Source organism: Colobus angolensis, unplaced genomic scaffold (assembly GCF_000951035.1).
Source record: "Colobus angolensis palliatus isolate OR3802 unplaced genomic scaffold, Cang.pa_1.0 Scaffold61, whole genome shotgun sequence".
Taxonomy (NCBI): domain Eukaryota; kingdom Metazoa; phylum Chordata; class Mammalia; order Primates; family Cercopithecidae; genus Colobus; species Colobus angolensis.
The window spans coordinates 875,211-888,731 of record NW_012119710.1 but is presented as its reverse complement, the minus strand read 5'-3'; the positions used below and the strand labels follow the sequence as shown (position 1 = coordinate 888,731).

At 40.5% G+C, this 13,521-nt stretch overlaps 1 protein-coding gene across 2 annotated transcripts in view; it reads right to left on the bottom strand.

Annotated features, from left to right (window-relative positions):
• HSD17B12 (hydroxysteroid (17-beta) dehydrogenase 12) overlaps window positions 1-13,521 on the bottom strand; it is a 178,970-nt gene that overhangs the window by 5,684 nt on the left and 159,765 nt on the right. For both annotated transcript variants that reach the window (XM_011963265.1, XM_011963266.1), the window contains one exon: window positions 12,683-12,748. In XM_011963265.1, the coding sequence (XP_011818655.1) occupies window positions 12,683-12,748 (66 nt within the window). The remainder of the gene's footprint in view (window positions 1-12,682; window positions 12,749-13,521) is intronic.

The window sequence follows — 13,521 nt, the reverse complement described above, 5'->3', positions numbered from 1 at the left end:
CTCGGCCTCCCAAAGTGCTGGGATTACAGGCTTGAGCCACCGCGCCCGGCCGAGCTAAGTCTTAAATGAAGTGCAAGAATTTGCCTGATTGTAAACAAATAAGGGAACAACAGGAGCCAAGAAACAGAGCCACAGAAGAGCATGATGTTTTTCAGGGAACTGCATAGCTCAGGATGGTTCAAATGCTGGAAATGTGTGAAGAGTAGCAGGAGGGAGGCAAAACGGTACAGAAAACTGAATCCATTCACCAGGCTGTATCCATTTCTAGAACACAAACTCCATGAAGACTTGGTCATATTCACCACTATATTTTTAATGCTTTAGAACAGTACTTGGTATAGAGCAGGGACACAATTAATATCTATTGAATGAGTTGGCAAAAGACACTTCATTATGGACAGCACTGAAGAAGAGTACTGGGGTCTCTTTCCACTACTGCTATGATCCAGAAAATTAATTACACCAAGAAGTTGATAATATGAACATTCGAGCCAAAATTTTAGAAATCCTGAAGCATATATAAGACCACCCATCTAAACAGGCATACTTATTGCTACTTGCCAATGATTTAAAAATAAATATTCCAAGTTATGTGAAAGTAAAGAAATATCTTAGATATCAAAAAGCCATCTAGGTACACCCTTAAACTGTTAAATAAAGCCCAAAAAGTGGCTGGGCGTGGTGTCTCACGCCTGTAATCGCAGCACTTTGGGAGACCGAGGCAGGCGGATCATGAGGTCAGGAGACCAACCTGACTAACACGATGAAACCCCGTCTCTACTAAAAATACAAAAAATTAGCCGAGCGTGGTGGTGGGCACCTGTAGTCCCAGCCACTCAGGAGGCTGAGGCAGGTGAATGGCGTGAACCTGGGAGGCGGAGCTGGCAGTGATCGGAGATCACGCCACTGCACTCTAGCTTGGGCAACAGAGCGAGACTCCGTCTCAAAAAAAAGAAAAAAAAGAAAGAAAGAAAGAAAAAACCCCAACAAGTGATAATTAATTGATTTATCCTGCTTACTCAGGAAAACATTATGGGAAACAGGTCAAGAAGATACTCATACTTTTATAGGAAACTGTGGGCAGAACAAATATTTCAAGTTGCTCAAGCTCAACAAGTTCCCATTACAAATACTGCCAGCTCAGAAACAACCTGACCTTGAGAGCTGCAGATGTGGGCAAGTACCCTGGTCTTCAGATTTAGAATTCCCAAATGGCAAATAATTAATTAGGCCATAAAGCAAAGCTGTTGATGCTTCCTTGCTTAGCCTATTTAAAAAAATAAAAATAAAAAAATAAAATCACTGGAGACAACTTGGTATCTTTTTTTTTTTTTTTTGAGACGGAGTCTCGCTCTGTTGCCCAGGCTGAAGTGCAATGGCGCCATCTCGGTTCACTGCAACCTCCACCTTCCTAGTTCAAGCAATTCCCCTGCCTCAGTCTCCCAAGTAGCTGGGATTACAGGGGCCTGCCACCACACCCAGTTAATTTTGTGTCTTTAGTAGAGACGGGGTTTCTCATGTTGGTCAGGCTGGTCTTGAACTCCTGGCTTCAGGTGATCCGCCTGCCTCGGCCTCCCAAAGTGCTGGGATTACAGGCGTGAACCACCACACCCAGGCCCGACAACTTGGTATCTTTTTTCTCACCCACTGGAGAAGCTTGCTTAGATAACTGGACTTTATAGTACACTTCAGGGGTGCTTGATTCAGAAGAGGAATGCTTATTGCCTTGGAGTAGTGGAAAGAAAGATGCCTGAAACTGCATGGCAGATATTCAAAAATCAGGGATTGAACCTTGGAACTTAACATGTTAGGGCATCTTTCAGGTGCCATCATCTGTGTACTAAACATGCTTTTCAATGGAAAAATGACCAGAGTATCACAAGACAATGACTTGGGAAAATGTAGACCCAGAAGACACCAGGGTCTAATGTATTTGCACAGTAAGAGATTTCAGACATGGTGTCACATCTGCCTTTACTGAGCATTAAATTCAACCGTGTAGCCAGTACACACTCTTAAGGCAGAAGCTGGGGCTCCTATGAAGAATATTAGGAAAACTTCTTTTCCTGAAATCTGTGTATTCATCTACTATTTCAGGATCTGGTACACAAAAACCTAAATAATTATACACCTATATTCTAGTTTTGGAGTATGTATTGCTTTACTTGCAGAGCATGAAATTAGCTTTTCCACATAAAGGCCCTTGATTATCTACTTGGCAGAAACCCTTAGACTTTCTAGAAATTTTAGGAAAAAGGAATCGTTCTGATGGTGCAGAGATCCCTGGTTACACAGCAATGAAAAAAGGCCCTATAATAACAATACATATAAATCTTAGCATCAAAATCCAAAATGAAGGAGTTCAAAATATGGTACTCTACACAAAGATCCTGGATAAATGTTGGCTGATAATCTTGTAAATAACCTACCTCCAAAGATGTGGAATTTGTATGTTAACATTCAAGGAACAAAAAGAAAAATAGTATAATCTCACAAAAGGCATTCACTTAACACTAAACTATTTCCTGAGCACCTACTAGAACAATGTTTTAGGCAATGGGAACTTAATGAATAAAATTCATTGTGAATAAAAACAGAGTCCCTCATCTTACAGAGCTTACATTTCAGTAGGGGGATATAGACCACAAACAAATAATAATAATAAAAAGGTGTACAGTATTGGCAGGCGATGATAAAAAAGGAAGATGAAAAAAATACCTGGGTAAAAGAGCTGATAGAGGCTGAGCCTGCACATGGGTTCTCAAGAAAGGCCCCTTTGATATGGTGACTTATAACCAAAGATCTGAACAAAGAGACGGAGTTGGCCAAAAGGATATCTGGGTGAAGAGCCTTTGAGACTGAAGGAACAAGTGCAAGGCCCTGAAGTGAAGGTGTCCTCAAGGTATTTCCAGAACTGCAAGGAGGCCACGGAAGTAGGAAGGCGGGGAGGGGACATGATAACGTGGAAGTTTGAAATCAGAACATTGAGGGTCATAAGAACTCATGGTTTCATTGTGAAAGAGATGAGAAGCCATGGGAGAATTTTTAGCATAGCAGTGAAGTAACTGGATTTTTTTTTCTTTGTTTCTGAGACAGTCTCACTCCGTCACCCAGGCTAGAGTGCAGTGGTGCAATCTCGGCTCACTGCAACCTCCACCTCCTGGGCTCAAGCCATCGTCCCACCTCAGCCTCCCAAGTAGCAAGGACCACAGGCACACACCACCATGCCTGGCTAATGTTTGTATTTTTTGTAGAGACAGGGTTTCACCATGTTGCCCAGACTGGTCTTGAACTCAGTGAGCCCAAGCAATCCATACGTCTCAGCCTCCCAAAGTGTTGGGATGACAGGTGTGAGCCACTGTGCCCAGCTGGATTTTATTTTAAAGAGATCACTCTGGCTGCTATAAGTAGACTGTAGGGGCTGTTAAACCACAATGGGTGTAGGAAGGCCAGATAGTAAGATACTGCAAAATGTCCAGGACAAGCTATGATGGTGGCTCAGATAAAAGTGGTAGCAGTGGAGGTCATGAGAAGTAGTCAAATCGTGGGTATGTTGCAAGGATTTCCTAAAGGATTAAGTTTGGGATGTGAAAACAGAGGTGGTAGGGTAACAGGAAAACAAAAATCAGCATTGGTTAAAATCAGACCAACTTGGATTCAAATTCCAGCTTGACCATTTACTAGTTGTGTGATCTTGACACTCACAACTAATGAGTTGAGCCTTAGTTTCACTCAATGACTGAGCCTTAGTTTCTTCCTCTGTAATTAGAGGCTATAGAATCTTCCTTATTATACTATCATGAGAATTAAATAAAATGTTATCAGTTAAAGAGTGCGGGATTTGAACTCTACTATGTATTAGCAATTATTTTCTAAGTTTTCCAATATCTATATTTTTAGAATGAATTTGGAAAGAAGAACTTGGCTGACTTTTTATATCGAATAAGACATATAAGAATGCCACTTTCCATGGAGAATATCTGACTGTTGAGGTAACCAACTGAATATCTTAGTTCTCCTGGACACACATGTAATGGTTTGGAGGGACCTCTTAAGCTTGTAGGTCTTGTGGTACAACACTGTTGTAAATGGCCAAGAAAAAAGGACATTATCACTGAAAAAAATCAAGATTCAGCTGGTTGGAAGGGATCTGAGTTCAATGATCCCAACAGGACTAATTTTACTATTCTTAAGTCATTTTCCAAAACTGGTGTAGTTGGCCATACATGAACATTTCCAGTGAGAATCTTTGTATTGCTTTATAACTCTCCCTATGTAGACTCCATATGCACAAAAGATACACTCTTAACTCCTTTCATAGTCATTGGCAATTAACAGGAAGAAAGGATGGAGACTTACATTTGTAATCCTGGTAGCCATTTCTCAATATTTAGCTTTCTAGTTATTTGAAGCCCAATAGAACTATAAGAATACTCTAAGCAATAAAATACTGTAACAAAAATACAAAGGAGGAATATCTTCTTTCATTAAAAAATTCTTAAATTTTGTTTTCGCTCATCTCAATTTGTCCTATTTGTTTTCTGAATTTCATAGATTAATGCAAATCTAGTCTATTCTGATTAAAAACTACATTTTTACCTGAATTAACTAAACCACCAACTCTCATCACCAAGACAAAGGCACTGGAAGGTAGTAACAAGGGAATGGAGCCCAGAGGATTTCCTTTTTGTCTCTCTCTTTTTTTTTTTGATGAGACAGGGTCTTGCTCTGCCACCTATCACCTGGGCAGAAGTGCAGTGACACCATCACAGCTCACTGCACCTTCAACCTCCTGGGCTCAAGTGATTCTCCAGTCTCAGCTTTCTGAATGGCTGGGACCACAGGCATGCACCACCATGCCCGGCTAATTTTTTTCTACTTTTTGTAGAGACGGTGTCTCACTATGTTACCCAGGCTGGTCTTAAACTCTTGGGTTCAAGCGACCCTTCTGCTTTGGCCTCCCAAAATGCTGGGATTATAGGTGTGAGCCACAGTGCGTAGCCCCTAGAGGATTTCTTCAGGACAATAAGTTCAAATGCAAATGGAGTATTCTTTTGTAATCTCCTTTTAAGAATGAAAAAGTCCACTTCATTTTCAGGGCAGCTGAAAGTTCTCTGGGTTTAGATGGTCTCTATCTGCATCCCCATCTTTCTTCTGGTAAAGAAAACCTCAAGGGATGGTGTCCCTTGGTAGATGACCTCCTTGTTAAGAGCATTTCCAGAGACCCGGCCTCCCAGGTCAAAGGAAGGAAACTGCAAGGCGCAGAGCAACACCTCTTTGCAGATGGAGTTACTCACACCAAGATCGGTACATTCTCTACACTTCTTCATGTTTTTGAACATATCACTCTTTTTTAGTTTCTTCTCGACAACATATCTCTCTATACAATTGTCTTATTCGTGGATTTCTTTAATGTCTGTCTCCCTCCTGATAAATGTAAATTCAACCACAGCAGAGGCTCTGTCTGTCTTTTGCCAGATTATTCGGTGCTTTCTAAATATTTCCTGACTGAAGACATGTGGAACATGATATATACCTCTAGTTTTGGACTTACTGTGGGTATGTGTTTAAATATCTGTTTTTTCTCTGTGTGTGCCTTCAGGACAGAGACTGGGTCTTCTTTACCTTTGTTTCCTAGATGTCTAGCCAACGACCTGGTAAAAGCAGGCATGAGCTGTTTGATAAACTAAACTGACCTTAAGCAAGTTTCAAGACTCCTCTTTATTTTCATTTTTTTGAGACAAAGTCTTGTTCTGTTGCCCAGGCTAGAGTGCAGGGGTGCGATCTTGGCTCACAGCAACCTCTGCCTCCCAGGTTAAAGCAATTTTTGTACCTCAGCCCCCTAGAGTAGCTGGGTTTATAGGCACGCACCACCACACCTGGCTAATTTTTTTTTTTTTTTAGGAGAGATGGGTTTCGTCATGTTGGCCAGGCTGGCCTTGAACTCCTGACTTCAAGTGATCCACCTGCCTCGGCCTCCCAAAGTGCTGGGATTACACGTGTGAGCCCTCGCGCCCAGCACGGGACTCCTGTTGATCCTGTTTCCTATTTGTAAAATGGGACTAGGTTAACATCTGTGTAAAATGAGAAAACAAAGGAGGTGAAAACATGGGCATATTGCAGATATCCAATAAATGTAAGTCTCTTTCCTCTCTTCTTCACCCTTCTATATCATCTCCCAGCTTGGAGTGTTTTTATCTCACATCATATCCCACTTGCCAGAAGGGGAGATTAAGGTGTAAAGTAATGAAGCAACTTTCTGTAGGTCAGATGATCACCGGGTGTTGAAGGCAGAACTCAAACCTTGGTCCACCAACTCCAAGCTCAGTGTCCTTTCTTCTCTGCCTCTAGGCACGCTGACGACCAATGCAGTTTTCATAAAACCACAGCCTGGACTGAGGACACTGTGACCATGCTTTAGCTGTGACTTTTCATCTTGAAATGATGAAATATCGGCCGGGCGCGGTGGCTCAAGCCTGTAATCCCAGCACTTTGGGAGGCCGAGACGGGCGGATCACGAGGTCAGGAGATCGAGACCATCCTGGCTAACACAGTGAAACCCCGTCTCTACTAAAAAACATGAAAAACTAGCCGGGCGAGGTGGCGGGCGCCTGTAGTCCCAGCTACTCGGGAGGCTGAGGCAGGAGAATGGCATAAACCCAGGAGGCGGAGCTTGCAGTGAGCTGAGATCCGGCCACTGCACTCCAGCCTGGGCGACAGAGCGAGACTCCATCTCGAAATATCCAGGCAGGGCTTCAGGGATTCTTTAGCATCAAAAATCTCTTTATGAGGCAGGTTTGTGAAGAAACATCACTGATGCTATATCTAGGGGAAATTTTGATAAGGGCCAAAATATTTGCACGGTTTTAGGTCTCCCCACAGATTGCTTCTTAATGCAAGGGAAATAATGGTAATTATATGGCAGAGGAGTTGGGTAACACCTGGAGTGGGGGGTCAGAAACATCGCCACCAATGAAGAGTGGATGGATCTCGTGTGTCTCCCCACATGAGGCCCTGAGGACACAATATCACATACATATGTGATATTTTGGCTGGGAAAGCATAACCCGAATCTCACTTTTGGGTTTCTCTAAGGAAGCAACAAAGAAACCCCAAAAGAGGAATGTATAATTAAAAAGGAGGAATACTGTACTCTTAAAAAAGTCACTGTCATAAAACCTAAAGGTTTTAGATATATCCCAGGTTAAAGGAAACAAAAGAGACAGGACAACTAAATATAACACCTGATCGTAGATTTCATTCTTTAGTGGAGGAAGAGGACAGGATGAAGAATATTATAAGACCAAAAATTGGGCATAAATAATACATTAGAAAAAATTATTGTATCACTGTTAAATCTGAGTTGATAGGGGTATTGTGGTTATATACGAGAATATCCTTATTCTGGTTGGGTGTGGTGGCTCACACCTGGAATCTCAGCACTTTGGGAAGCCAAGGCAGGAGAATCACTTGAGCTCAGGAGTTTGAGACCAGCCTGGGTGACAAAGCGAGACCCTGTGTCAACGAAAAATGCTAGGCTTGGTGGCATGTGCCTGGGGTCCTAGCCACTCAGGAGGCTGAGGTGGGAGGATCAGTTGAGCCTGGGAGGTCAAGGCTCTAGTGAGCTGTGATAGCTCCACTACACTCCAGCCTGGGTGACAGAGTGAGAACCTGTCTTCAAACAACAAACAAACAAACAACTTATTTTTCAGAAGTACACACTCAAGAGTTTAGAATTGAAGGACCATAATGTTTGCACTTACTCTCCAACAATAAAACAAATGTGGTAAAATGTTAACAGTAAGTAAATCTAAGCAAAGGGTATCAGAGTTTTGTCTGCACTATTTTTATTCTTGTAACTTTTCTGTAGACTTGAAATTATTTCCAAATAATTTTTTTAAACCAGAAGGCTTATGAAAATTTTGCAGAATAAGAGTTCAAGAGGTACAGTTTTAGGATTTAGTCTTAGTCTTAGCTACTTCCTGCTTGCTCAGTATTAACTGGTAGTCAGTACAGGGTAGACAGAAGAAGCCCAGGGCTAGGGCCCACTACCTAGCCAGTCAAATTGCTTATAATAATCTTTTGAAAGACACAAGTGTCTTTTTTTTTTGACTGGACTTTAATTATAAGGTAATGAGAACAAACAGTCCTCATCAACAGACTACACTTATGATAAGGTTTCCTTGAGAATGTGCTTCTCATCCTCTGTTCAAAATCAAATAGTCTCTCAGGCCCATCATTCACCTCCAGGGCATTTACATCACTTGTTGTTGTTATTGTGTTTTTGCATTTCCAGGAAATGATTATACAATGGCAAATCTGAATTCTTGAAGGCAATTTTAAATGATCTTGTAAAATTATGGGAAAGAAGTTAAGAAGTTGAAGGAAAGATGGGGAGAGAAATGCAAAAGAAAACTATTAAGAAGTAATATGAAACAATCTAGAATTTCAACAATATACCCTCTTCCTTCCCCAAAAGAGCAATCCGATGTACATTCACATGGAGGTAGACCTAAAAAGATAGCGTTCTTTGCAAGGATTAGAAAAAAAATGGAAACATAGCCACATAGCATTAGTCTAGAAGTCATTCTGATAAACAGGCTGAAATTTCATGCACAACCAGAGTTTTCTGTGATGCCATGGAAAAGGCAGGTCTCCCATTTACCACAAACAACAAGTGCCACCAGCAAGACTGTCTCCTCTTACATTCTCACAACTTGTTTCCCTCAAAGATCTTTTCTCCAGATTTTCCACCTAGTAATCTGGTGGGACTAGAAGCTACTGTAAAAACACATTAGCATTTGTCTTCTGAAATATTTTATTTTGATAAACTTTTGTTTTTCTCTAATAATGAATTATAAACTGTCATTTCAGCCGTCATTGTGTTTTGTCATATGAATTCATTCAAGGTTTAAACTCTGAATTAATTTGATGAAAAAATAAAGACTCAAATGTTTGTGAGGGAAGGCACAGTCATCATTCTGTGTGAATACATCAGAATGCTGAAGTAGAATAGAAAGAGAATCTCTTATTAATTCTGATCAAAGGGGCAAAAAAAAAAATGTAGTCTAAATGAAGCTCAGAGTTAAAAATGATTGGCTTTTCTTTGGTGGTGTTTTATGCCCACAAATTTTTTGGACTAGGAGTATTTATCAGCTGATTCTGCCTTGTACTCCAGCCCACACATGTTTCCTGGGTGATCTTATTAAAATACAAATCAGATAATGTTGCTTTCCTTCCTAGTCCTCCAGTGGCTGCCCATAGGGTTTAGGATTAAATTTGAACTCCACAAGGCCATCTCCTTTCTTGCCACTCCATCGTCCTCCCCCACATTCAGGCCAGAGTGGACATCCCAGTGTCTAGTACATGCTCTGCCCTCTGAAATGCCCATGACTGGCTCCTCTGTTGGCATCCCTTCCCCAACTCCTCTCCAGTTCTACTCACCATATCTTCTCCCAGCCCCATTTGCACCTGAGCCCTGTGGCCCCTGTCCCTCTCTTAAGGCTTGGGCCAGTTTGCCTGCCCTGGAAATCTTTCTCTCAGCCCTTTGGTGCTTTTGGTTAGGCCTGCTTCTTACAGCTTCTGGTCACTCTGCTTATAGGTCAATCACCAACGGACCTTTTTACGATTCCTGCCTAGTCACAATAGGTGTTTACAAACTATTCAGTTAATAGCGTGATTACAATTAGATTCATCAGAAAGAAAATGGTATACCATTGGATGGCATGTGATACCTTCCCACGAATACCTTCTCATGGAATGTAATAGCTTCTCACGAATGTTTTACTGGTTTCCTTGTCACTAAAATACAACATATTCTACACAGAACATTGGCGTTACTAACATTAAAATGACTGGTGTCAAGGAAAGAGGAAAAAAGAGAGTACAGTAATTTTGTATAAAATCCAGGATTCTAGAAAACATGTCCTCTGAAGGTAACCTATACATATGGGAAGCTGCAAGTCGGGAACAACGCCAAGTGGCTATGACATCTAAGGTTCCCTAGGATGAAAGCTCAGGTCAGGGTTTAGAGGAAGCAGGCTCTTAGTTGATCTTGGAAGATGAGGAAACAGTCATCCCTGCTTCCTCTCATTACCATTCTATCTCACAGTAGGTGATTTAGCTCCCACCAGTATCTATTCAATAAAAAGGTTTAGAAGCTACTTCTACATGACATTTAGGCCCATCTTGATGGTCTACAGGCATAAAGGAGGAAATGGAACTAACCAAGCAACCACCTTCTGGTTCCATCACTCCCTGAGCACAGATGGATCCAGAAAGTATTCAATGCTGACCTACAGGCCTGCAGCAAGTAGTCTAGTGTTTAAGAAGAAAGGCTTTAGTGCCGAATAGACCCAGATTTGAGTACCAGTTCAACACGGGCAAGTGGCTTACCCTCTCTAAGCCCCAATTTCTGCAATCAAAAATAATAATAGTCATCATCACACCATCATATGGGATTGTTATGAGATACAGTGAAATGATACATATAAAAGTGTTTAGCACTGTACCTGAAAAGTATCCACTCAAATATTCACTATTATTATTTTGATCGATCATTTGGGGCTTCAGGGTACAAAAAGTGAAATACTTGCCTCACAGGAACGAAAGCCACAGTAAACACCAGACATGCATAGAGGTGGGGTAGCTGATGGGCAGGAGCAGGAAAGAGGTACAAATCGCAACTTCTCCCAAGACATTTTTTAAAAGTGCCTGAGCACAGAAATATTATTTATTTCAATTGAAGAATGGCTAACTTGAAATTGCCACCCATTAAAACTCCTATATTTGCTTTCTCTCATATTTTGTATTTTCACAGCATTGTATCTGCTAGCTACATAATAAACTTAAAAGTATGTAAAAATTAACTCAAAATGGATCAAGGAACTAGAACTAGAAAACTCTTACAGGAAAACAGGGGGAAAGCTTCATGACACTGGATTTGGCAAGCATTTCTTGGATTTGACACCAAAAGCACCAGCAACAAAAGAAAAAAACAGATAAACTGGACTACATCAAGATTAAAAACCTTTGTGAATAAAAAGGCATTATACAGACTAAAGTCAAAATAAAATGGCAACTCATGAAGTGGGAGAAAATCTTTGCAAATCGTGTATCTAATAAGGGGACAACATCCAGAATATATAGATCATTCCTACAACACAATGACAAGAAACCAAACAACATGATTTTATTAAACGTAGGCAAAGGACTGGAATAAACATTTCTTCAAAGGTGATATGCAAATGACCAAATAAGCTCATGAAAAAATGCTCAATATCACTAATCATCAGGGAAAAACAAATCAAAACCACAATGAGTACCACTTCATATCCGTTATGATGTCTATTACAAAAAACAAACAAAATAGAAAATAAAAAGTGTTGGTGAAGACGTGGAGAAACTGGAACCCTGCACACTGCCAGTGGAAGTGTAAACTGGTGCAGCTGACATGGAAAATGGCAAAGTTCTTCAAAAAATTTAAAGCAATTACCATATGACCCAGCAATTCCACTTCTGTATACATATACAAAAGAATTGAGGGCCAGGCGCAGGGGCTCAAGCCTGTAATCCCAGCACTTTGGGAGGCCCAGACGGGCGGATCATGAGGTCAGGAGATAGAGACCATCCTGGCTAACACGGTGAAACCCCGTCTCTACTAAAAAAATACAAAAAAAACTAGCCGGGCGAGGTGGCGGGCGCCTGTAGTCCCAGCTACTGGGAGGCTGAGGCAGGAGAATGGCGTAAACCCGGGAGGCGGAGCTTGCAGTGAGCTGAGATCCGGCCACTGCACTCCAGCCCAGGTGACAGAGCAAGACTCCGTCTCAAAAAAAAAAAAGAAGAAAAAAAAAAAAGAATTGAAAACAGAGTTTGCAAGAGGTATTTGTACACCCATGCTCATATTAGCATTATTTACAATACCCAACAGGTGGAAACAACCCAGATGCCCGTTGACAGGTAAATGGATAAGCAAAATGTGGTCTATATACAATGGCATTTTATTCAGCCTTGAAAAGGAAGAAAATTCTGACACATACTTCAACATGTGTTGAACTTGAACCTTGAAGACATGCTAAGTAATATAATCCAGTCACAAAAGATCAAATACTGTATGATTCCACCCATATGAGGTAATAAGAGTAGTCAAATTCATAGAGATGGAAAATCAACCAGTGGTTGCCAGGGGCCGGAGGGAAGGGGAAATGGGGAGTTCATGTTTGATGGGTACAGAGTTTCAGTTTTGGAAGTTGAAAAATGTTCTGGAGATGGATGGTGGCAGTGGTTGCACAATATGTGAATGGACTTAATACCATTGAACTGCATGTTAAAAATGATGAAAATGGTAAATTTTATGTTTATTTTACCACAATCAAAAAAGAGAGAGATGCTGATAGTCTTCGTCTCTCATAATAAAGCGCTAAGAACTAAAAAATATGCTTCAGCTATTTATACTGTGTTTAGTTCCACTTTAGGTATCCCTACTTGGAAATTCTAAGGGATAATTTTTTAAAAATCGAGACAAGTGCATTAAGGAAAAAGAAGCCATGTTTTTAATGGTGTGCTAATGTCACATTCAGTTACTTAGGAATATGATATTTTTTTGTTGTTGCCAAGACAGCAACAGTTGCTGTTGGAAACCACACAAAAACAGGGATACTTAAGTGAAACAAACTCCACTCACCTGCACAAAGATGCCCTTGCTCCTATACTCCTCGTGGAGGCACTGAGAGAAGAAATCTACAAAAGTCTGGGAGGGGAGTGGGAGTGAGAAGAAAACACACACATTACATCAATCTGCCTGATTTGTAGCCATGGAAACAAAAATAATAAACGAATCATTTAATGCTATAATTTCTCATCTATTTTTCATTTCAAATGCAGAAGAGAACTTAGAAAAACACCTCAAAACCTCAAGTGGTTTTTATCTGCCACTAAATGAAGTATTATATTACCATATAATATCCAGATCAAATTCTGATTTAACTGGAAAAGATTCTTTTTATGCTTTTCTCCCCCCAGAAAATTACTTTCCAAGAAAAAATATTTTTCTCTTATATAACAAAGGATGCATTTCATCTCTCCACTTGCCACTCAAACAGAAACATGACATGAAGTCCATTCAACTCTATTCTATGGGGATTTTGTTGTTGCTAAAAAGAACAGAACAAGCATCCTCTTGGTGCTTTGGGATGACAAGATCCAAGAAATACAGAGGTGAATGTGACAGCCCATCTTCTTCTGATAATACAACCTGAAATCTATTTGTAAAATACAATGTGCCATTTTTCAAATGTGAACTCAACCTCAGACTAGAAATGCAAAGAATCAAGTGACTTTTCAAGGGTCCTAATTAGTCATAGTTTTGTATCCACGGAGTAGAAGAGGTAAGTTGAAGTTCACGAATCCCTTCAAGAAACATGGCATTCATTTTATTTATTTATTTTTTTTTATTTTTATTTTTTATTATACTTTAAGTTCTAGGGTACATGTGCATAACGTGCAGGTTTGTTACATATGTAT